Below are 26,349 nucleotides of genomic sequence, written 5' to 3' on the forward strand. Positions count from 1 at the left end.
CAGGCTGTTTTGGCCAGTGATAATACCCAAATGTATCACTGTCGAACATGGACTCACAAAGCATTTTTCATCAGGAGTCAGTCACTGGGAACATAGGAACAGGAGCCCAGTTAGCCCGCCCCCCCCCCCCCCCCCCCCTCAGCCTGCTATCACATTAATCGAGAATCTAGATCACAACTGATGTGCAACCTGGCTTCTTTTGCCTCCCTTAGTTCCATGTTCCTCCATACCTTTAGCTAATTAAAATCTTAATGACAACCATCAGAAGCATGGTATTGGTTAGCATTAGTGGTTAGCACTGCTGCCACAAAGTACCAGGGACCTGGGTTCGATTCCCACCTTGGTTGACTGTCTGTGTAGAATTTGGACATTCTCCCCATGTCTGTGTGGGCGTCCTCCCACAGTCCAAAGATGTGCAAGATTGATCGATTGTCCATGTTAAATTGTCCAGGGATATGCAGGTTAGGTTACGGGGATAGGGTGAGGTGGATGGAGGAGTGGGCCTGGGTAAAGTGCAGACTTGATGGGCTGAATGGAATCTTTCTGCACTGTAGGGATTCCAAGCAAGTTTTCCACCCAACTCTAGGGAACCCTGAAATCAATTTTATTCCCTGTTCCTAAACTGAACACTGGATACGTTCCCTGGTCTGATAGATCGATAACAAACTAAATGGTTTATTTGCTCATTGTCCAACAAAGGAGGCCATTCAGCCCATCGTGCCTGTGCTAGATCTTTGAAAGAGCTATCGAATCATTCCCATTCTCCCCTGCTCAGTCCCCATTGTCCAGGAAACGGATTATTTTCAAAAAATAAATCCAATTCCCTTTTGAAAGATTTTGCTTTCGGGGCGTGTATTCCAGATCATAACAACTTGAAGTTTATTTATTTTATGGGTACCAAAGTTTGCGCTTTAATGCATTATACTCTTCATCAAATCGTCACATCCACTATTACTGCCAGCCCTGTTAGTTCACCCTGCTGAAGCAACACATCAGGTTTGGTCAAATGAAACCTCTGTGTTTTCACAGTTCAAGTGGATATAACACAACAATTTCACACACCCCACTGTTATACTTGCTGAAATCCTAGTGACAACACTGCTGTCCAATATTAAAGCAACAATGAAGGGGAAGGGGTGTGTTTATCCTGTGTTTCAGCGCAGCATGGGCCATTTTGGCAGCAGTCAGGCCCTGCTATGCAAGACCAAGATAAGTCTGCACCTTTTGAGTTCATTATTACCATTCAATTGGGGTGCGAGCATTTCTTTTGATAAAGTGTTTATATTTATTTCCCATTTCCGTTTGTAGTTCTCTCATTACAACATTGACTCAGATGTAAGGACATTGGGTGTTTCCAGTGCTTTATATCTATCCTGGGTTCTCACCACTCAGAATCCTCCATTAAAACTACCCTTTCAATTGATATTTAGAATGATACAATAAAAAGAGTAAACTATGCTCTCCCACAGTTTTTATTCTTTAAAAAGCATGTAATCATCGATCTTGTGCGATATTGAATCCATTCAGGCCCTGTATCGAAAAAAAATCAGCATTAAGCCATTGTCATGTTACTTGAACCTCACAAACCACTGACAAAAGCAACCAATTTCACACACATCTTGTAAGCCAGTTATATTTCAGCACTCAGAATTTCACACACTGAAGTGGACATTCGGCCTATCATGTCTGTGCCAAGTCTATGGAAGTACTATCCATTTAGTCCCATTGCTCTTTTCCATCTTACAATATTCTCTTCGTCAAAGAATGATTCGTTATCCTTTTAAAAGCTGTTACGGATTCTGATTTTGTCACTGTTGAATATTACATGCCTGCTTAAAAATCCCTCCCTTCATTCTTTAGCTGATGATTATAAAATGATGCCACCCAGATAGCGTTCAAAAGAATACAGGTATGAATAAATAAGTTAGGCACCAACACCTCAAGAAATAATTTCACTCTCTGCTCTCAAAAGCAAATGCCACAATGAGCAATGCCACACATGGGCTGCTAATAGCCCTCCCCAATATTGGGCCAATCAATTTATTTTCCAGGGAGGTAGGGGTCAACTTTAAACCCTTTTGTATAGGACGGTAGTGCAGTTTCTATGGATTTCCCCATCTGATCAGGAATAGTGTGCTGTCTGAATGGAAAGGTTAGGAATGTAACTTTGGAGCAACTGTAAGATATATAAAACTAAATCTTTGCTTTTTGCAGCTGGCTTTCAGGTAGCCATCTACAACACATTTTAAAGGAGTATGACCCAATCTAGGTTGGTTCACTTTGGATCTGCCCACCTCCCTACTTGTGTGGTAAATCCTTGCTTCCATTCATGCAGCTCCCACTGCACCAATGCCAAGGGAATTAACTTAACTAAATGCACACTCGATCATGACCTGTTACTGTGGTGGAAGATTTGGCACTGACCTCCGTGACACCTTTCTTTACCCCATTCAATTATTTTTCTCCTCATCTTAGATGGCTGACTCAGGGTGGGATTTTTGTTCTTCGGATAGGGATCCATAGTACTCGTGAGTGTCGTTGAACAATGGGGACCTCACTGCTGAGCCCCTCCTTTTGCCCAAAATCCAGTGACTTTTTACCAGATTCATGATAACAACCACGGGAACCTTCTGTAGCCTGGGATGCTGAGGCCATTTGCAGCACCTCGAGAGGCTGGTTCAACCAATTCAGTGCAGACTGGATATCAAATATGTGATACCTAGTCTATCCTTTGCATTTATCAACTGGGGTCTGATTCATATCTAACTGAATTATAATTATCATAGAAGCAAACTGTGCAGTAACCCACATTCAGAGTACACACTTAAGCAATAGATGCCTGGCCTCCTGTCTCACATTTCCATACGTTGATTTGTTAATGACTTGTATAAGTGGGTCACTTTAACACTTCATAATTCACTATCACAATCCAGCCACTGTAAGTAGTGCTCTGTAACCTCCAGTTGTAAAGACAAAAAAGTAATGTCATTCTTTAAAATAAACCAACGTTTATGTACTACAGTGCGTTTTATACATTTACACTTGGAAATTTATGCATATTGTTGGGAAAATATTTTTAAGTGTTACCCACAAGAGGTTAGGTGGTGCAGTGGATTAACAGCAATTTTTACCCCTATGGATTTGAATCTAGCCCCCAAAAAATGGGATGAATATTCCCCTCTTTGCCAATTGTCATGGTCTACGTAAAATGGGTTTGTGCAGTTTCCCTTTCAGTTCCTGGTGGCCATGGACCCACAGAGCAAAGCTTGGGTCTGATTATTCAAGCGTGAAATGGCAAAACACCTCAGTGGTTTTTGCTCCTTTGAGGTTGAGATCGAGGTACATTTTGGGGACAGAACATAAGCAAATTTGTTCTGCTTCTGACTTGAGATTCTTGATGTTGACACTGAGTGCCAGAAATAAGGAAGCATTCCATTAGCGAGTATTAATGTCTATTATCGAAACAGGGACATAACGTCACAATAAAAATATTGTGGAGAAAATGTTAAGTGAAACTCAGTAAGCGTAGCTATTAAATCAAAATGGAAAGCGTTAATTTTTTTTAATCCTTAAAAAAGGACTAAAATGTGCCTTTGGCATAGAGTTGAGTTCCTGGTCTTCCTTCATCAGTGTGACAAAGTCCTACTGTTGCAGAAATCGACATATTTAGAGTGTGGCATCGATTTCACACAGCCAGATAGAAGAGCTAAAAATTTGCAGTTATTAATTCCTTTCCTGGCTGCTGTACTCTCTATGGGCCAGGGGACAAGGAGGGCTTACTCAGGCAAGAGAGGGCAAAATCATTTTGCTGTCCTTTACAGGTAGGCTAGGGTATACAGCCAGTGAATGGCCAGAGAACATCATTGCTTCCACCTCTCATGGCAAAGTCTATATTAATCGTTGGGGCAGTATTACGTCCTGAGATGTCCATCGGTACTACTTGTTTTGGTGGGGCTAAAAGCTTTTAGAGGTAGCTGAGATATCTGCTTCACGTGACTGCTTTTCTGTTGGCGTCGGGCCTGCTGTCAGTGGCTTCGCAGTGAAGTAAATATAGCTCAAGTTAGCGCAGCAGGGAACAGCTGCAGCAGTACACAAAGGACCAAGTGCAGTACAAGCCAATACAGTTTTTCAGCCCTTTGCACAGACAGTGCGGGAAGTGTCTCTCACAGGCACTACCTCGTGCAGCAGTTGTGACCCTGCAATTGTCCTCACTGTCCTAGGACTAGAGAAAGGGAAGAACTAGCCAGAGTATCTTCCCCTGATCATTCACCAGTTGGCTTGAATTGAAAAATGGACACTGAGTTAGCATGTGAAAATGTCCCACCCCAATAGTTAAATGACCAGCTGATACTAGATGGCAGCACTCTTAACTGAAGAATGACCACTCAAGCAAGATAATAAAGAGCTGTCAGAGTCCAAGAAACAGTATTCCCACAGTTTGTAACTTCAGGAGAGGAAGGGAAACAAGAGGAGGAAACTGGAGAAAAATGTTTGTGGGGAGGGGATGAATTGCACATTCAAGAGGGGGGCACTCCATCAATGTAAGGGAAATTGCACCATATTCCAATAATATATTACTATTATTAATAGCATTGGTACATTTTTATGTCAGCTGCTTATTAACAGGAAATAGTTTTATTTGTAAATGCATTTTTAGCATGGGAAAAATTCACTCGAGCATTGACTGAGTGAGGCTGGGGGCCACTTTTAATATCAGAGAAATTCCCTCTTGCAGCAAATAATATGATTGTGTGTTAGCAGATACTTAATTAAAATGGAGCAATCCAATTGGTACTGCCAATTGGCACTAATTCTGATTCGAAAGTCTCAATTCATAGAACACAATTTTAATATGAAACACTGTTCAAGGGGCCCCTCATTGTGAAAATCTAAGATATTTACATGAAATTTAGAGGTTAAAAACTCAACCCCATTGATCTGAGTCCGTATTGAGTAAGCTGACCTTAATTCTGACGATGGTGCGACTGCTGTAGTTGGCTTCAGCATCCCAGGTTTTCTGTGTGTCCTGGGGAGAAATATATATATGTGGACACTGGCCATGGACAGGGGAGGTCCTAACTCTGGTGCCCATATGCTATAATACTCTATCACCAGGCACTTTCTAGCCTCACATGAAGAATGCTCATCGGGGTGAAGTGCCATAGAGCAAGAGACGCTCTTTTGAGCTGTATCCCAGATAACCTTAGCACCTTTCAGAGAGAAGGGGAGGAAATATGAGGATTAAAATAAATCTATTTGCAATGCTCAGAGCAGAAACACAGTCTTAAATTTGGTAATAAGAAACCTCAGTTCTGTTTTAATAAGATTACTGTTCTCTATATGAGCAGGGAATTGCTGCATTCTCGGCTATCATCTCATGGCTTAATCAACTTCACATTCCTACCCAGCGGCCATTAAAGTAACATGATCCAAAACACTAATAATCTTTGTTGGCCCATCAGTTAATGCTCAGAGAGGAGAGTACTTGGCTTTATTTTTGGGGTTAGCTTTGCTACCGGGAATGGTCTCAGAGTAGTCGGGGGGGGGGGGTGGGGGGGGGGGGTCCAAGGGAGACATTCAGCTGGTCCCGCCCCTGCAGTGTACTTTCTGTCCTGTATCAATCTATTTTTTTTACAAGTGTGCACCTGCCAAATAGGATTTAATGCTGGAGGAGAGGGAGGAGAGTCAAAGACCATGTAGAAACTGGTGCATCAAGAGGACTGCCCTGCCCAGGGACTGAAGTTATACAACATCATTTAAAAAGTCAAAGTGATTTTACACTATTTCTTGGTGGTGGTCTTACATTTCTGACTTTAGTGCAGTCTACAGACCTATCGACGTTCTGACTCTCATGTTTTGTGTTGAGACGTAACCATTACCACTTTGGCGCGACACAAGAAAAGGCTAATTGGTGTGGAAAAGAAATCATAAATGATTCTCAATATAACCATGACAAACGTAGCTCCCATGTGTTTCTGCGTAAACGTCACTCCCCATGCACTCACCAGCTTGCTCCTGACATTGAAACCTAACTAGCTAGTATGCATAAGCATAGAATCTATGTCAGGTGTTGAGCGGACAACATAGTAACTGGCAATGTAATTGGGTCTGCCTATCCTATTCAGCTCTGCTGTTGCATGCCAGCGTGACGTTGATATGATTGAGTAACCATTCTCATTTTTTTTAAATGCAGGAACACGAGAAGCAGCCTTTGTTTATGCAATCTCATCTGCTGGAGTGGCCTTTGCAGTTACTCGTGCCTGCAGCAGTGGAGAGCTGGAGAAGTGTGGCTGCGATCGCACAGTCCATGGAGTAAGCCCTGACGGTAAGTCTAAAAACTGTTGCTCCATCAGGGGGCCTGATGTTGCACTGAGTTAACCATTGTCCTTCCTACTCTGAAATATATGTTGGAAATTAGCCCCGAACAATGGCCTGAAATTCTTCTTAACCCGCATAGGTCCTATGTGAAATGAGATTCAGCAATTTCAGTCCATTTCCCAGTGTGCAGTGCAATTCGCCTATAATCTGTCGTTAACTGGCAATTAGATTGAGAGACCATCGAATGGCTGGTGTGAAAAATGAAGACAAAAATCACTAATATAGTAGGTCCCTTCTTGAGTTTGGAGTGGGGCCCACCTCTTGGGGTTTAGCCTATGTGCATCTAACTATACTACTTCGGAATGCTTGACTCTGATACCAAGTGCCTCAGAGAAGTGTTCTATCTTCTAGTAGTATCATCGATGAATACACAAAAGAAAATCCCATTTAATACATATTCATTCTTTAAATAAATTTAGAGTACCCAATTCATTTTTATTTCCAATTTAGAGACAATTTTAGTGTGGCCAAACCACCTACTCCGCACATCTTAGGGTTGTGGGGGCGAAACCCACGCAAACACGGGGAGAATGTGCAAACTCCACATGGACAGTGACCCAGAGCCAGGATCGAACTGGGACGTAGGCGCATGAGGCAGCAGTGCTAACTACTGTGCCACCGTGCTGCCCTCATTTAATACATATTCAACCATAAACTAGAAGGAGACCACTTTTGATAATGGAAGAACCAGTGGCCAGTAGTAGTCTTCAAAGGCCCTTTTTGCACTCCTTTCTAACCCCTGTTTTCTCTAAGACTGCGTTTTTATTCCATTATGAATGTCGATACAGCAGCCTGAGTATTTAAGTTACATTTAGGACTCCTTTAAGGGCAGGAAAAGCGTTGCCATTTCCTTGCCTTTTCTTAATTCCTGGTGTGCTGGAACCACTCTCACCATAGTACATAGGAGGTAAAAAAACAGCGTCACAAAGTTATGAACAAACAAACAATCGCTGCAGATTCAAATCATGTTTTCTGTGCCTGTCAGAGGCAGTAAACAAGTGATTTGATTCAAATACAAGCATTCTGTACATTTCTGGTCAAGTTTTTTGAAAGGTATTTAAATAACCTGTCTTGTTCAGATCTCCCTGATACTTCAAAGGCAGTCAGGCCAGATAGCGTTCACAGATAATGAGGAAAAAGTATTTACTGCATGATAGTTTACCATAATATTGATGAACTTATTTTCTAGTATTTGAAGAGTGAGCTATGTTTAATAGATACTACAAAAATGTTGTCGGCATGAGTATTTGTTGCTTTAATGTTTAATTAACCTCTTTGTCAGTCAAGAGCTAAGTCAAAGCCCACCTTCCAAAATGAGAAATAGCACAAGATCATGGATAGAAGCTCTTGCCGAAATAAACGGTTAATTTCCTGGCAGTCTACGAAATAACCTAGCTATATGGGCATTCAAAAAAAAATTCTTGGAAGTAAGTCACCGAGAGTAAAGAAAACTAAAGAGACCAAAAACATGGAGCTGTGATTTCTACTTTGCTACAGTGCTGGAGCCAATGTCTAAACGCAAGTTTGATCTGACTGCCCATCGCATCAGAAACTGGAAAGTAAAATTGTTGACGGAATTCTCCCAAACCCCTGCTGGCGGGTTCAATGACAGGCAGTGGTGGGGGTTGTCTCCGGAATTCAGGATGGAGGCCGATGGTAACCCTGCACCCTAGAACACCACAGCAGGGGGAGCAGCTACAGGTGGAGCTTCGATATTCCTGGACAGCCATCTTCTTTCTCAGGGAAACCATCTTCTGGCCTCAGAGTGCTCCTTGGGCTCCACCTTAATTTTTGGGTGGTTTATTTCCTTTCTTCAATAGCGGGTCAGTAATGTTGGGCGCCTTTTCAATATGGTGCCCCAATAGGACGGAGGACTACACACCATCAGGCCTGCCCCACCACGGAATATGGCGCAAAGCATCCAGTTGCATAATTAATGAGGTTGGGACTGGATGATTTGGCATACTCTCCCATTCGCCTCCACAGTGGAAACATTCCATGTTCCCGCCCCCACCACAGGACATAATTCCCAGATGGGAGAATTCTGCCCTATGTGCGGGTTTGAAAATCAAACTGCTAATCCCAAAACGCAGCAATTCATATTGACAGAAAACACCGGGCGGAATTCTCCCCCCCCCCAGGCTGGGTGGGAGAATCGACGGGGCGCCGAGCGAGTCCCACCAAGCCGTCCCGGTGCCCGCACACGATTCTCCCACCCCCCCAAACCAGCGCGGTGAGATTCACGGCTGGCCGCTGGGAGAATCGCCGCTTGCCATTTGTAACGGGCGAGTGGCAATTCTTCGGCCCGGATGGGCCAAGTGGCCTGCCCAACGCGACAGGTTCCCGCCGGCGCCCTCCACATCTGGGGCGGCATTCTCCCCTACCCGGCGTGACGGAAGGTCCCGGAGTAGGGGAGTGGCACCAAACACTCAGGGGTCGTGCCTCCCCAAAGGTGGGGAATTCTCCCCACCTTTGGGGGCCAGCCCCACGCCGGAGCGGTTGCCACCAGAAGACCGGCGCAAAAAACCGGCGCCCCCGGCAGCGGGGCTGGCCGAAAGGCTTTAGCCGGTCTGCACATGCGCCGGCAGTTATGTCAGCGGCAGCTGGCCGCTGACGCCACTGCCGGCGCATGCGCGATGTGGGGTTCACTTCCGCTTCCGCCATGGCGGAGGCCGTGGCGGGCACGGAAGAAAATAGTGCAGCCAGGGCACTGGCCCGGAGTCTGAGCGGGGGGCCCCGATCGCGGGCCAGGCCACCGTGGGGGCACCCCCCGGGGTTCGATCACACCCCCCCAGGTCTCCGGGGGCCTGCTCGCGCTGCTGAGCCCGCTGTTCCAGAGGTGGTTTAAACCTCGGCGGCGGGAGAGGCCTCCCAGCGGCGGGACTTCGGCCCATCCGGGCCGGAGAATCACCGCAGGGGCCTCTCCGATCGGAGTGGCGAGATTCCTGCCGCCGCCACTTCCCGGGTGGCGGAGAATCTCTGCCACGGCGGGGGTGGGATTTTAGGCGCCCCCAGGCGATTCTCCGACCCTGCTGGGGGTCGGAGAATCTCGCCCCTGGTCACTGCCGGCGGGAGCAGCGCGGGAACGCTGGGGGGGCAGCCTGTGGGAGGGGGAGAGGGGTTCTTGTACCGGGGGTGGCCTCAAAAGGGGTCTGGTCCGAGATCGGTGCCCACCGATCGGCGGGCCGGCCTCTCTGAATGAAGACCTCCTTACCTCCGCCGACCCGCAAGATCCATCTGACATCTTCTTGCGGGGTGGCCGCGGGGAGGACGGTAACCGCGCATGAACGGGTTGGCGCCAGCCAACCTGCGCATGCGTAGGTGATGTAATTTACGCGCCGCCAAGGCCCGGCACGCGTAAATGACGCGGCGCCACCCCACTCTGGCCTCCAACACCGGAGTGAAACACTCCGGTTTTCACTCCAGCGTCGGGGCTTAGTCTCCCGATGGGAGAATTGCGCCCACCATTTCAGTTTGCAATGAACTATGTAAATGCACTCCAAAAGCAATTTAATATAAAAGCAAAATACTGCAGGTGCTGCAAATCTAAAATATGAAAAGATAATGAGGGAAATAGTCAGCAGATCAGGCAGCATCTGTGGTGGGAAACAGAATTTACATTGCACATCATTGACCTTTAATGTTGATTCTGTGTCTTTTTCCTCAGATATGCTGCCTGACCTGCTGAATATTGCCAGCATTTTCTTATTTTATTATGAACATAATTATGGCAATTTGAAATTGTGAAGTATTGTTTGGATTCCAGGGCGGGACTCTGTGATCCTGAGGCTAAGTGTTGACGCCGTCGGAAACGCCGTCCCGTTTCTCGACGGCGTCAACACGGCCTCAGGATCAGCAATTCTGGCCCCTACAGGGGGCCAGCATGGCACTGGGGTGGCCCACACTGCTCCAGCTGCTGATCCCGGCGTGAACTGGGTGCCACGGGGTCCGTGCATGCGCAGTGGCACTGGCACCAAGGCACGCATGCGCAGTGGCTTCCTTCAACGCGCCGGCCCCGACGCAACATGGCGCAGGACTACAGGGGCCGGCGCAGAGGAAAGGAGGCCAGGCCACATCAGAGCCCCCACCCCGGGGTCGGATCCCCCCTCCCCCCTCCACAGACCGCCCTCCCCCCGACCCTTCCACGCCGAGTTCCCGCCGGCTGAGAGCAGGTGTGGAAGGCACCGGCGGGGCTCGGCTTTTTTACGACGGCCGCTCGGTCCATTCCGGGCCGAGAATCGGCAGTCCGGCCGCGTAGAGTGGCCCCCGACCAGCGGCACGCCAACCACGTCGGCGCTAATGGGGCCGATTCTCCGCTCTGTGGAGAATCGCGTGCCGGCGTTGGGGCGGCATGTCGCTATTTGCGCCGGTCGCAGGGATTCTCCGGCCCAGTCCCGGGCTGAGAGAATCCCGCCCCCAATGTTCTACCACTACTACTATTGGAGTGGCTTTTTGTGGAAAGCCCATCAGCAATTCCTGGAACACTCACAGGAATTTTGAGATCAGTTTTAACCTTCCTCTGCCCAATGGGAAAAGTAGTTTAAGATGGCAGGAACGTGGAGGGATGTTTGCGCCACGTTCCTGGTGGAGACCATCTTAACTGACCTCAGATCAGGCATGGGAAGGGCTGCACAGCCCAAGCAGGCAGGAAACTACTGGAAAAGTAAATGTCACGGCCCCATATTATCAGTGGTGCAGCAATTTATGCTTACAGATTTACAAGCTCACATAGGACCAAAACTAACAGCTATATCACTAAAGAAGTCACTAGAGTGGCAGAAAGTTCATTTAACTCCTCTATGGAATCCTTGTGGAACAGGAGTGCTCACCTGGTCTCTGAAAGGACCTTCCAGAGTCTTGATTGACCTTTGCCTCCCTTCACTGTAACTTACTGCCAAAATCATTGCCTGGCACTAACTTCTTACCTGGAACCGTTCTCCTGAGTCCTGGCATCTTTGGAGCGATTAATCAATTTCAGTTCATGTCTGTTGATGTCAATTCAATCTTTCATTGTAGGGAAACCGTTCTACTTCATTTCAATTAGAACCAAAGGTTAAAATGGCCTGGGTCTCAGATTGAAGTTTCCTCGGAGGTTTATAGGAACATACAATCATATGTGGTGGCAAAGAGTTGTTGCCTATATAGTCCTTGTAGTCAGATGGTAGAAATACCCTCTCTTTGCAGAGAGACATCGGCCTCTGGAAAAGGCCTTCACAATTTCAGATTTGAAATCATTGTAGTCTTTTAAATGGGAACTTGACAGACTTCTGAAAGAAGGGGATGTTCCCTGTGACAGGAGATACCCGGTCAGTTAGTTTAGATCATGATAAAAAATGGGCAATTACAATTTTCTGAAGCTTGTCTGAGGGAGTCTGAGAGAAATTTGCCCTCTATTAGCTCGTCTATTTCTATTTGGTTTGAACTCCAAGAGACAACACTACTAGGAATTAGGAGGACAACGTGTAAAGTCTGCTGGATCGGATTAACTTGGTGGGTTGAAGATGTTTTCTCAGCTTTCCCTTTGTATGTTCACCCTCACTGCAAGATCAATACCTTCAGGAGTGAAATGGGGAAAGTATTGATAAAAAACTAATATACCGTTATTATTAAGCCTGTCAGGCTATGTTTTTGTGAAAGGGTACAGTGTAATTCCTAGAATTTGACTTAATTCCTGGTTTGGCCCAGGCTTGACTTGGCCTTGGGAGTATCTGGATTGCTACTTCCCAAATTAAACAGGCTTTTTGTTCTGATTGTTGCTTTTTTTTTTATCCCTGGTGGATTTAGGATTCCAGTGGTCAGGCTGTTCAGATAATATTGCATATGGCGTTGCCTTTTCCCAATCTTTTGTGGATGTAAGGGAAAGAAGCAAAGGCGCCTCCTCGAGCAGGCCATTAATGAATCTGCATAACAACGAGGCCGGAAGAAAGGTATGTGGTTTTTAATCCGACAACTACAACCCCGTTCCTAATCTTAAACTTTACAACTTTAATTCATATGCTTCTCGAGCTCAATATTGATTTTCTTTGTTCAACAGCTTTGGTAAAAATAGGTTCTATCAAGTGTGTTTATCAATGGTCGATTACTGCTGACTGGTGTATTGGCAATCCCATCTGTTCCAGACGGACAAGGCCATGGTTCTTCAGTCTTTCCCAATAATTCAATTTCCCCCAGCCCAAATCAAAACCTTGCCCTGGGTTTCGCCCTCTTCCCAACTCCCTCATCACAATCACTCCCTGCACCCCTACCACCACCCACTTGCCTGATTGCCAGGGACCATTCCCCCAGATCTCTTTTCATAAGTCTCCACTGACAGCTCCCTCATGCCCAAATTCTCCGTCCTTTCCCTCCAGCCAGGTAGCAGATCTCGAGGCCGCGATATCTCCACTGATCAGTCCTGCAGCTCTTCTGTGAACTGATGCTGGTACTTGAAGGTCTCCCTACTACCTCTTGAACTGAACATGCCACTCAGGTTTGGTCATGGCACTTTGCACATGACTTTCATTCTGCTGTTTTCGCAAATAGTTCAAACATCCCGTGTGCTTTGTTGATTGCTACACTACATTGGGTGGACATGTTAAGCGTTGAGTCTATTTCTTGAATTGTTTATTCAGGGTCCATGGCCCCTCCTAATATCTGAATCAAAGTCATTGATACAAAATAGAAATAGTAAGGTTTTTTTAAAAATTTATTTACGAGATGTGGGCGTCACTGGCTAGGGCAGCGTTTACTGCCCGTCCCATATTGTCCTTGAGAAGGTGGCGGCGAGCTGCCTTCTTGAACTGCTGCATGTACCCTGAGATGTAAATACACCCAAAGTGCTGTTAGGGACGGAATTGCAGGATTCTTCCCAACGACAGTAAAGGAACATGGATATATTTCTAGGTCAGAATGGTGAGTGACTTGGAAGGGATATTCTAGGTGGTGGTGTTCTTAGGTATCTGCTGCCCTTGTCCTTCTAGATGGTAGAGGCCGTAGGGTTGGAAGCTGCAGTCTAAGGAAACCTGTCAACCCCCTGCAGTGCATCTTGTAGATGGTACACACAGCTGCCACTATCGGTGGTGGAGGGAGTGAATGTTTGTGGAAGGGGTGCTAATCAAGTGGGCTGCTTTGTCCTGGATGGTGTTGAGCTTCTTGAGTGTTTTTGGAGCTCTCATCCAGGCCAGTGGAGAGTACTCCACCACACTCCTGACTTAGACCTTGCAGGCAGGCTTTTGGGGAGTCAGGAGGTGAGTTAGTTACAATAGGATTCCTAGCCTTTTACCTGCTGTGGTAGCCACAGTATTTATATGACTAGTCCAGTTCAGTTTCTAGTCAGTGGTTGATGGAACCATCAATTCACCAGACACGTGTTTCCGATATGAATCGAGGCTTTAATCGACTTACTACAGAGCCAGCCTGTTTCCCGTTGATGAACTATCAGTGAACTGCAGGCTGACTCTGGACAAGGGTATTTATACAGCAGCACTAGGGGGAGGAGTCATGGGCGGAGCCAAGGGTGGAGCCCTGTACAAGCTCCTGAGCATTCCCAGAGCTACTCCCCCTAGTGGTCGGATAACACTATTGCGCTTACAAGGACATAGTGTGAATTATCATGTTACATTCACCACAGTGGTCACCCAGGATGTTGATAGTGGGGGCTTCAGTGATGGTAATGCCATTGAATGTCAAGCGGCGATGGCTAGATCCTCTCTTGCTGGAAATGGTCATTGCCTGGCACTCGTGTGGCAATACTGATTGCTGAGACGCACCATTCTGCATTTTCCCAGACAGGACCTTAAGTAAATTGTAGATGTACAATCTTCATATCATGTACTTGAAGTGCTAATTTGTGAATAAATGTGAGCCATATGTTTTATGAGATCTTCAGAGGATAGCCAAGTGACATTTATTTAGTCATCTTCTCTCCTTTAGTTTTGTTATCGTCCCTGTGTGTCATATACTGCTGGCTGTAATTTTTATTTCTCAGTATTATCTATTTCTTAATAATGTTCTTCTTTACTGCTCAATTGAAGAAGTTCACCCTATGGGCAGAATTTTTCAAAAAAATGGCAAAGTGTCATTTTTGGCGAGAAAATCGGTGCGATTCCCACCAGCCCTGGCAGCATGCTCTTGGTCACTATCTTTAGGTATTTTGGGGAAAAGAATTCCCCTGTGAAAAATGCCATGCCTGAGGCGCAAAGTGTCTGATTAACTCGCCCTGGGATCATCTGACCACTTCAATCAAAGGGGGCGCTGCATTTAAATGATTCTACAGCACTTGATCTGAGTCAAGCCAGGCGGGGATGGCAGCAAGGAAACCAGCTCCTGGATTTATGGAGGGGGCTCTCACCCATGTGGTGGATGCCATGGGAGAGAGGTGGGCAACAATATGTGCTCGGGTTAGCAGGAGGTCCTCCAGCAAGGTAACAAATCCCATCTGGGAAACGGTGGCAGCACTGGTCAGTGCCAGCAGCCTGATCAAGAGGACGGGAATGCAGTGTCGGAAGAAGATGAATGACTTACTATAATCAGCAAGGGTAAGTGCTCTTTGTCTCCTCTTGGCACTCTGCCCTTCTGTTACCCCAGTAATGTCAGCTGGAACCCACAAGTCACTGATTCCCAGCATCCAACCTCCCAGCACCATCTTCAACCACCCCCCTCTCCTCTCAGCATTCCTCATCAGAACCCCTCCCTGCTTAGGCGCAGTGCCTGACATAGCAGTTGTCATCGACCTCTGACCCACCAAGCGTCCAGCTCACATCAGCCCCTTTTCTGCCCCTGCAGGGTAACATAGCCCACAACCAGAGAGCAAGAGAGAGAGAAAATAGGCGGCGGATTGCCTGAGCTGAGGATCGTGATTCCATTCGAGGAGAGGACCATGGAGCCATGGAGCTCGCAGGGGAGGAGCAGGAGTGGGCCTGCATTGAGAGCGAGGTTGACCTGATGAAGAAAAGTGAGGAGCCACTGCACCTTCATCCAGATGATCAGTCTCAAGTGATTGCTTTGTTGTTTACCAAAGAGCTTGGCCGGTCAACTAGCAGTTCCCCACCACCCAACCTCGAAAGCACCTTGGAGGATAACTAGGCGAAGAACATGAATGAAGCGTCACAGCTATCACCCGCACTATCCATCATCATCGAGACACACACCTCAGTGGGCAAAGGTAGCAGGCAGGCTTCTGGATCACTTTCTGGTGAGCACCACACTGCTTCTGATGAACATCAGGTGGAGGCAGGAATGTCCCAGGGTTCACAGTCAGGGGTCTGCTGGATCCCAGGAGTCAGCTGTGCCCCAGTCATGTGCCGTACCTCTGGACAGTTTTGTCCCCCATCTGCTTGAGATGCAACAGCAGAGCTCGGAATGCCAGGAGAGGTTGTCAGCGACATTCCTGCGACTGCAAGGCTGAATGGAGGTGTCTCAAAGCCTCTTGTCATAGGGGATATCGCCGACAATGTGTGGTACATAGGCCAACACCGTAAGGGTGGCAGCTGCAGTGGAAAGCTAGGCAAGATGTCAGATCCATGACTGCTGAACTCAGAGGCATGGCTCAATCCCTGAGAACCATGGTTGAATGGTTCAACACCATGGTGTGGACAACTGTGGGCCTCCAGGACTGGCAGCACCAGATAATGTTGAGGCTTCTGGAGCTCACTTTAGCTGACCCTCCATCCCATGGAGTAACCCAGGGGCCCACGAACACCAAGAGGGAAGAGGATGCGCTGCAGCACCTCCCGGGGCTTTCCACACAGGAGAGTCTGGGAGTTACCAGCCGTTCTGAATCTCCCCCTCCTGATACCAGCGCACCTCAGGGGCAGAGAGCTGAACAAGTTGATGTGCCAACACCAATGCCACCCAAGAGTAGGCCGGGCCCTCCAGGTCCCAGTCCTGCAGAGGATGCCCACCAAGGTGTGGAAGGTAGCAGGGTTCCTCCACTTCTGATGTGGCATCCTAGGAATACACTGAGACATAGTCGGAGTATGCGCTAGGCTAAGGAATTGTAGGGGCACAGAGTAGGCATGGGTGAAGGTAGGCACAGATAGCTGGGGATCTTTATCAAATCTCACAAATGCACTTTTTTACCACTTTAAAAAATCTTGTTATTCACAGCCTTAACATCTCACTGTTATTAATCCTCCCACCAGTGGGATAGGGATTCATCCCATCTGGATACAGCTCTTCCACAGGCCTTCAAAGTCAGGCAAATGGTTAGGTCCAGTCAAAGTGAAAATAACATAATTCCTGAAAGGACTTGGACATTAATCAGTGAGCCCTAGAGCCTCGCCCCTCATCCTCCTCTAGTGCTATGCGACAAAATTATCTCGGGCATAAACTCACTTGCACGTGAGCTGGGGAGTCAGCATGCTGGCAACAGACAGGCAGGGATCAGACATGAGCAAAAGCTGAAGTGCAACACAGAGCTTTCCTCACTGTGAGTCGTCAACACCCTCCTGCATTTTTTGATCAGCAGGCATAAGGATTCCCAGGCCCAGCACCCTGATGACGAAGGTTTACTGTGACCTTCCTTCCATGGTCACGGAGTCATTGGCATAGTCTTGGAGTGAGGAGCTTCTTGAGCTGTCAGGCAACATTTCCCATAGGGTGAAACGGGAAGCGATGAAAGCAGCCTGGTCCTTCTGCCCATGCAAACCTTCACCCCGCCTGTTTGCCATCCTCCGGCTTCTCTCCAGCCTCTTCCTCCACTTCCTCTTGGTCCTCCTCCTCATCTGGGGACTGTACTGTAGGGCTTCATAAGACCTGTTGAGGCAGCGGAAAGGCACCTCAAGGAGTCCAATACACCGTTCAATCACAAACTGGGTGGCACTGTGAGCTTCGGCTTAGCGGGCCACTGCTTCAGTCTTAGGCCTCCACACTGGCGTCATCAGCCAAGACCTCAGCGGATATTACTTGTCCCCAACAAGCCATCCCTGCAGCTTGTTTGACCTTCGAATAGTCCAGGGATTTGCGATTGCCCAAGGATGTAGCTGTCATGCGCACTCTCTGGAAAACATGCATGAATCTTACCTGGTGGTAATACACCAGCTGGACATTAAGGGCATGGAACCCCTTCCTGTTAATGAATGGGGCTCCCTGATGCCACAGGGCACGTAGAGCAATATAAGTGCAGTCGACTGCCCAGCATCTGTGGCAGACCAGCTATGGTGGCGAATCCCACGGCTCTCGCATCTTGCTGGGTTTGGTTCAAAATAGATTAAGTCCGATGCCCTCGCATAGAGTGCATACGTATCCACACGGATGTATTTATGGGCGGACTGTGAAATGTCACACAGGTCACCTGGGGAGCCCTGGGATGAACCCGTTGCATAGAAGTTGAGGGCTGCCGTGACATTCACAGCCACAGGCAGGGGGTGCCCTCCGCCTCCACATGGCGCCAAGTTGGACAGAATATGACATCGATACTGCACTGTCTCCCTGGTGAGGCAGAGTCTTTTGCGGTACATGGTGTCCCACAGCTCCATGAAGGACACGCAGGTCTGTCTAGCCTTGGTCTCCTCCTTTGCCTTTGTGCCCCTTGTTCGGCTGCTGCTGCCTCTTGATCTTGAGCCTGCCTTACGGCCCACTGGTTGCCTGGCGCTGGGCTTTCCCTGTTGCTGGACTCTTATGCTCCTCCAGCGCTGTCATTTGCAGAATTGCCAACTCCACTGGCTCCATACAGGTCTCGATTGGTAAGCAGCGAGGGACGAGAGAGAGAGAGAGAGAGAGAGGGAGAGAGACAGGTTAGTGTCGCAGTTGCCAAACTTTAGTAGCTGCTTTCACCCAGTGTCCGCCCGGTTCTGGAAGAAGCCAATCCTACACATTATCCATCCCAATTGCTGCACCGGCCCTGGGCCATGCCCTTGCCAATTCAATGTTGCCTCTGTCCTCCAGTCTGGTTGTCCCCTACCTTAATCTCTATATCACTGGTGGCTCTGACAGGAAGTTTCAATGGTTCCCCATCCCTCATGGGCAGGGTCAACTGGACAGTTCCGACCATCTTGAGGGCTAATGGACCTTCAATAGCAAGCACAGGGGTCCGGCACTTATGCAGACTCAGTCCCTCTTGATCCCGTGCACCCGAGCGTTTATCCTTGAACCACGAGTTATCACCCCTTGTCTTGACTTTGATGGGCAGCTAACATTGTTAAGGTTTAGCTCACGGGGCCAATTAATTTAACGAATATGATTCTCAGAAATGTTGGAGACCACAATTACTTCCTGAATCAGGGAGAGGAAAGACAAACAGACAACCTTGTCACTCAGGCTGCGACCTCCCGAGATCTCATTGCTGTCAGGCCGTTACATTTAAGACTCTTGAACAGCCACTCCAATAATTTTTTAGTGATTACCCCCCCCCCCCCCCCCCCCCCACCACCACCGCACCCCGCCTCCCCCCCCAATCACTAGGCCCCGTCCCAGGATGGGCACCCACCATGCTGCCTTCTCTTTCGGGGTCTCATCCACCCAGCCTCTTAGGTCCGCCTCCTTCAGTCTCATCATACCCTTCCCTGCACCCACAGGTGCCCCGTATCTCCACACCACAAACGGCTGACAATGGGTGGGATTTTCTGGCCATTCGCGCTGGCAGGATATTACAGCCCACCATTGGTGCACCCTGGCCGTGGATTTCGCGGTGGCGAGGGCTGTGTTCAACGCCAGGACCAGGAGATCCTGCCCCCGATGAGCCGCCCTCCACTGCTGCAGAACACGCCACTGAGAGGTGGGAAAATCCTGCCCTAAGTCAATGCTCATTAAACTTTACTGACATCACAGGCAGCAGACGTGACACAGTGCTCTCAAAACTTTCTGAACTACATCGGCTGCAAACTGACACAGTGCTTTAAAATATGTTTAAGTGACAAAGGCAGCAGGCTTCAGGGCAACACACATCATATGGCCCAAATCCTGGAAGCCCCCGACACCCCACTGTTAAACCCGTTACTGGAGCTGGGCAGGCTCTTGTCTCCTTGGACTCTGGCACCAGGCGGAGGAGGTGCTCACCTCCTTCCTCCCTCTCGGTAGTCATGGCAACTGATTCCTGTTTTTAAAAACCAGTAGTAACTTGCATGCTTGTAACATCACGCCTGATGGGTGGGAAGATTCAATGAGGTCTGAAGATTCGACTTTAACCTCACTGAGTATATTATCATGCATTCAAATTTATGCAAATAAGTTTTGTACCCTTCCTGGGCATGGACCTGATCACATCATTAGGGAAGGCCCGGGAACATCGCGATCAAAAATTCACCAAAGAGAAGGAATTGGTGGATGTTGAGACTGGAGAAGGGTGTGTAGATAGCCTGGGTCACATTGAGATCCAAAAAGACGAGGTGTTGGGCGTCTTCAAAAATATTAAGGTAGATAAGTCCCCAGAGCCTGATGGGATCTACCCCAGAATACTGAAGGAGGCAAGAGAGGAAATTGCTGAGGCCTTGACAGAAATCTTTGGATCCTCACTGTCTTCAGGTGATGTCCCAGATGACTGGAGAAGGGCCAGTGTTGTTCCTTTATTGAAAAAGGGTAGCAAGGATAATCGAGGGAATTACAGGCCAGTGAGCCTTATGTCAGTGGTAGGGAAATTACTGGAGAGAATTCTTCGAGACAGGATCTACTCCCATTTGGAAGCAAGTGGATGTATTAGCGAGAGGCAGCATGGTTTTGTGAAGGGGAGGTCGTGTCTCACCAACTTGATAGCGTTTTTCGAGGAGGTCACAAAGATGATTGATGTAGGCAGGGCAGTGGATGTTTTCTATGTGGACTTCAGTAAGGCCTTTGACAAGGTCCCTCGTGGCAGTCTGATACAAAAGGTGAAGTCACACGGGATCAGAGGTGAGCTGGCAAGATGGATACAGAACTGGCTAGGTCATAGAAGGCTGAGAGTAGCAATGGAAGGGTGCTTTTCTGATTGGAGGGCTGTGACTAGTGGTGTTCCGCTGGGATCAGTGCCAGGACCTTTGCTGTTCGGAGTATATATAAATGATTTGGAGGAAAATGTAACTGGTCTGATTAGTAAGTTTGCGGACGACACAAAGGTTGGTGGAATTGCGGATAGCGATGAGGGCAATCAAAGGATACAACAGGATTTAGATAGTTTGGAGACTTGGGCGGAGAGATGGCAGATGGAGTTTAATCCGGACAAATGTGAGGTAATGCATTTTGGAAGGTCCAATGCAGGTAGGGAATATACAGTGAATGGTAGAACCCTCAAGAATACTGACAATCAGAGAGATTTTGGTGTACAGGTCTACAGGTCACTGAAAGGAGCAACACAGGTAGCAAGGTAGTCAAGAAGGCATACAGCATGCTTGCCTTCATTGGCCGGGGCATTGAGTATAAAAATGGCAAGTCATGTTGAAGCTGGATAGAACCTTGGTTCAGCCACACTTGGAGTATAGTGTTCAATTCTGGTCACCACACTACCAGAAGGATGTGGAGGCTTTAGAGAGGGTGCAGAAGAGATTTACCAGGATGTTGCCTGGTATGGAGGGCATTAGCTATGAGGAGTGGTTGAATAAACTCAGTTTGTTCTCACTGGAATGACGGAGGTTGAGGGGCGACCTGATAGAGGTCTACAAAATTATGAGGGGCATAGACAGAGTGGATAGTCAGAGACCTTTTCCCAGGGTAGAGGGGTCAATTACTAGGGGGCATAGGTTTAAGGTGTGAGGGGCAAGGTTTAGAGGAGATGTACGAGGTAAGTTTTTTTACACAGAGGGTAGTGGGTGCCTGGAACACGCTGCCGGAGGAGGTGGTGAAAGCAGGGACGATAGTTACGTTTAAGGGGCATCTTGACAAATACATGAATAGGATGGGAATAGAGGGTTACGGACCCCAGAAGTGTGGAAGATTTTAGTTTAGATGGGCCGCATGATCGGCGCAGGTTTGGAGGGCCGAAGGGCCTGTTCCTGTCCTGTACTTTTCTTTGTTCTTTGTTCTCACTGGCGCAAATCCCATTTTTGGCCTCTCGCGATATTTTGCGGCCATGACGGGATTTGCTCCCGCGGCTAATGTACCTGCTATGATGTATATGGTTCCATAGGTACTAAGTAATTTATCATAGCTTATCCACTCAGCCATTATTCAATGGTGAGCTTTGGGCTATTACTTAAGTGCAAGATGGTATGAGAACAGAGCTCAATTACCATGCATACGTAACTTCAGCAGAGGTTGCTGATTTAAAGTCAGGAGTACGAACTATGCATGACTTTTCCCGTTCTAATCCAAAGACACGTCGGCCAACTGTAGCAGCTGTACATCTGCCCCAGCTAATTCTGCAGACCTGGGTCTGAACTTGCAGCATTTCTTGCTGGATAAACTCACTGATGGGTCGCTCTGTTTTCATCCTGAGCTTTCATTTTAGATATAATCATTGGAAAAATCACCTACATTACATTAATCTACATTACGTTCTTCTGTGTTCTCTTTCTCTCAAGCATGCTAAGTGAATTTCCAATGATCACAAGTGATGATTACATCCCATTTTAATCTTTATTGTCACAAGTAGGCTTACATTAATACTGCAATGAAGTTGCTGTGAAAAGTCACTATTTCACATTCTGACCTTGGAAAGATCTTCATCTTGCTTTGGCATCAGGTACCATTGACCATCTTCAATCTGCAGAGGAAGGTTTTGTCAAACGTTAGTCATGATGTACCTCACAACCAACCCAATGAAATGGAGGGGTCAATCCTATTCAATCTAGTATTATTCCCGGGGATAGAAATTTGTCTCTGATGTTGGCAGTATCAGATCACTTGCCTATTACATGCAATGTCTGAAATATAATTCCATTTACTACACTGGAACTGAAGGGTTATGTAGAATGAGAGGCTGATCCAGAACCACCAGAGATGAATTTCTACCCCCTGGTTTGTCTCCAGCCAAAGGGAATGCAGCTGGCCTTTTATGAAACTCATTGTGTACAAATGTGGCAGAAACCAAATCTGTTTACCCCAAAGAAAACTGTGAAAATTGCAGCAACCAATTAACTGATTGGACTGTTTTTAATGGACCAGTGTGTGGCGTTTGCAGAAGCTTGCTTAAACCATCATTTATTCCCGCTCTAGCTCCGACAGTTGAGTGGTTGACTCTCAATGCGAATGTTACACATAGAAATCACTTGGCTTGTGTTGCTGCAGTCTAACACTTTTACCGAAAGGCCTTCTGGAAGCTTCAGAGTGATAATAGTAGCTGAGACAGTAAATCCTACAAAGGATACACAGTCGTCCGACATGCTATCTTGTAGCTGCCAAGCCTCCTCTTTTACACATGTTGCCCGGTACACGTTACTGCTCCCCTACAAGTCTCTTCAACTCTTCCTCAACAACATTTGCTATTTTTCCCAACCTTATACTACTCTTGCTCATCCATTACTTTTGCTCCTTTACCCAAGCTTCTTTAACTCTTCCCTTTTCCTTTGTGATTATACTCCCTTTCCTCCCTGGCCCATTTTACTTTTCCCATAGCTCTGCCCAAGCTATTTGCCCCGCCATAACTGCACAGCTCCGTGTTGGTCACCATCATCCCTGTTACCCTCTCAATATGACTCTGACATTTCTACTCCAGCTGCCTGCACAAATCCTCCTCAATCCTCCAGTCTGTCCCAAAGCTGACTCTAGTTTCCAAGTCTCAAACCAGTTCAGCTAAACACAGTTATGTAATTCTGACAGTTTGGAATTACTGTTACAAAATTATTTGTTATCTTAATTTCAATGTTAAAAAATATAAGATCGAAAACACATTGTAAGCAGACAAGGCGTCTGTTATCACGTAAATGTTCCGCGACAGCAGGATGTTCCAGGAACTAAGCTGCACCATAAACTCCCCATCAAAGCAGCACCACCCCTTCGAGGATGCAGCTGTTTCCAGAGTCAGTCACAGTTGCACTATTAAAACAAACAGTTCAAAACGTGACCCTTACCTCCTCAACCATAACTGTGACAGATGAACAATATTGTACACTGCATCACATCAAGTATTAAAACAGCTAAGTTATTTTCCACAACATCTAACTGTGCATTCTTTTTCCAGGCCATTTTGAACAACATGAGGGTGGAATGTAAATGTCATGGGGTTTCTGGATCGTGTGAAGTGAAAACTTGCTGGAAGGCCATGCCTCCATTCAGGAAAGTCGGCAATGTGCTGAAAGAGAAATTTGATGGAGCCACGGAAGTCGAACAAAGGAAAGTCGGTTCCACAAAAGTCTTGGTGCCCAAGAATTCACAGTTCAAGCCCCACACAGATGAGGACCTTGTATACCTCGACTCAAGCCCAGATTTCTGTGATCATGACATTAGAAATGGGGTCCTCGGAACCTCTGGGCGGCAGTGCAATAAGACGTCCAAGGCAATTGACGGTTGCGAGCTCATGTGCTGTGGTCGCAGCTTCAACACGGAGGAGGTGGAGATCGTGGAGAGGTGCAGTTGTAAATTCCACTGGTGCTGCTTTGTCAAATGCAAGCAGTGCCGCAAAGTGGTGGAGATGCACACATGTCGGTGATGAGGCCTGTCCCAGGTCAGCCCAGGCAAACCCAGGTCAATGCCCTACACTACAGGGGACTAGAACACTCCAGCAATTCCAAGAAGACAGATAGAGAGAAAACATTATTTAAAATGTCCCAAAGGATCCTTGTTTTATTATTTTTTATTTATTGCTGACTAACAAAGATCTGGAGGTACTTCTCCATGGACTGTTTTTGCTCCGGTTGAACTTACCTCTCTGTTACTGATGCTGCTTAAATGGAACCTGGGGGTGAAAGATGGTCTGGTTTGACACTGGTATTGTTGCACAGACCTTTTCTGGTATTGATACCTCTTCAGTTGTACACTGCTTTCTTACAGCCATATCCGGTTTAGAACTCACATCAGAATCTCCAAGTCTCCTGCTGTTCTCTGATCATAAAAAAGTTACCCTTACCTCCAGTTGCCAGCAGCCCCTTCCGATGATCATCCAGTCCAGGCAATCTGGCTTGTGCTGAAATCTCTCCATCCATCCAACAGCCTTATGATTGTCTGCCGTTACATAAGGACACCTCTCACAGTGCTCCAGTGGTCTCCGGATAACTCAATATATCAATACCTCCAAATTGCATACATTCCAAACTTGTCATTACAAGCTTTCACACAACTCCGGACAGCTTACAGAGTGACTGGCATTTCATGACTTCCCCCACAATACAAGTGCGCGTGTGCGTAATTTTATTTCGTAACAGAGAACACAGCACTATACCGTCAATAAATAATTTAGATGGTACCAATTGTAACATAATGTATAGAGTCGGTGAATCAGAAAAAGACCAAATACAGAGAAAAACCCTTTATGGGATGAATATGCACGCTGGACAGACTAACAGAATGTATTATAACAGTATTCTGAATATTTCAGTTACAAAGAGACTATGTCAAGGTGAAATGAATCCTAGAAGATTCTATCTCAAATAATGCTTCTAGTACAATGTAATGCACAGTACAGTTTAGCCTGTACAATGATCCTAGTGTTCATGTATTGTTGACCATGTTATCTGGACAGAAATTTGTGCTACAGATGTTAAAGATCTAGAATCCTAACACTGATCTTTCGCAGTTGTTCTTGTGCTGGAGTTAAATTCTTCTTCTTTCCTTTGTATATACATGAGCATCACTTCAGACCCGGTAGAAATGAACACCCAAGGGGACTGAGGGCTGCCAGGAATTTGACATTGAGCTGGGTCTAAATTCAACCCAGGTTAACTGCTGACTGTGATTGTACCAAACGGGTTTGGCCACTTTCAATGGAAATGCTTGTCAGCATAGGCCTACAGCACAAAACTCCCCATTTGGCACAGCGTTGCATCAAATTGGCAATATTTCTCAATAACCACTGGATGACTATTAGGCTAATACAAAACCCATTGGTGCGGAGGTTTTGCTCAGCCTGATTAAAGGGCAAAATGGGGAACTTTGCACTGCATCCAATGGCTATACGTTTCCTGAAAGGGCTTGATACTGACACTCAATAATTCAAATGGAAAAATGTACTATTCCCTATTTAAAACGTCCCTAACTTCTTAAAGACTGCCCGGTGGATGGGCGAGACTCATAAAGAATATCAATGTGTTGACTTCAATGCTGCTATCTTGAACTGTGTTTTTTTTCCCCAAGATTCCAGTATATTGTTTTGTAAAATATAGGCTGCTCTTTAATATTTTTAAAATAAATTTAGAGCACCCAGTTCTTTTTTTTCCCTTTTAACGGGCAATTTAGCGTGGACAATTCACCTACCCACGGGGAGAATGTGCAAACTCCACACAGAGAGTGACCTGGAGCCGGGATCGAACCCGGGTCCTCGGCGGCAGTGCCAACCACTGTGCCACCGTGCTGCCCTCAGCTGCTCTTTAATATTAATCCTATATTAGCTCGTCTCATATTTCCAATGTTGTTTGCAACAACAAAGAATTGTTTCTTAGTGTTAGGTGTAATTTTGTGTGTGTACGAGAAATAAACAGGCATCTTGTATTTACCAAGAATGAACACGAATGGGATGTTCCAGGCAATAACCAAAAGCATTGTAATAAAACAAAAGGAATTCTTTTTACCAATTATAATTCAATACCAGTTGTAGTGGGATTCCGATTTAATGGTGATTGGAATTAAGACATTGGTACTATTATGGCAAATCTTTTGTGAGTTTAATTAACTCCTGCCTCTTCTAAAGGAGCTGGGCTAGTTCTCCCTGGGAAGGCGCACATTTCAAGGTACCTTAATTACAGTTTGCATGATTCACAATTTACTCAGTGACCCACAAGATGATCCTGTAGGTGGTTCCTGATAGTAGAAACCTGAAGCCAGGGGAATACAAATTAAAATCAGGAAGTTGTTGGAAAGAAGGAAAGAACAGAAAGGTACAGCACAGGAACGGGCCCTTCGGCCCTCCAAGCCCATGCCGACCATGCTGCCCGTCTAAACTAAAATATTCTACACTTCCTGGGTCCGTATCCCTCTATTCCCATCCTATTCATG

At 46.8% G+C, this 26,349-nt stretch overlaps 1 protein-coding gene across 1 annotated transcript in view; it reads left to right on the forward strand.

Moving 5' to 3' along the window:
• Positions 1–25,452, forward strand: part of wnt4 (wingless-type MMTV integration site family, member 4) — a 38,246-nt gene extending 12,794 nt beyond the window's left edge. Inside the window, exons 3-5 of the mRNA XM_038822353.1 lie at positions 6,194–6,325; positions 12,163–12,305; positions 23,384–25,452. Of these exons, the coding sequence (XP_038678281.1) occupies positions 6,194–6,325; positions 12,163–12,305; positions 23,384–23,851 (743 nt within the window). The 3' untranslated portion in view covers positions 23,852–25,452. The remainder of the gene's footprint in view (positions 1–6,193; positions 6,326–12,162; positions 12,306–23,383) is intronic.
• Positions 25,453–26,349: the final 897 nt, after the last annotated feature.

Source organism: Scyliorhinus canicula, chromosome 16, assembly GCF_902713615.1.
Source record: "Scyliorhinus canicula chromosome 16, sScyCan1.1, whole genome shotgun sequence".
Taxonomy (NCBI): domain Eukaryota; kingdom Metazoa; phylum Chordata; class Chondrichthyes; order Carcharhiniformes; family Scyliorhinidae; genus Scyliorhinus; species Scyliorhinus canicula.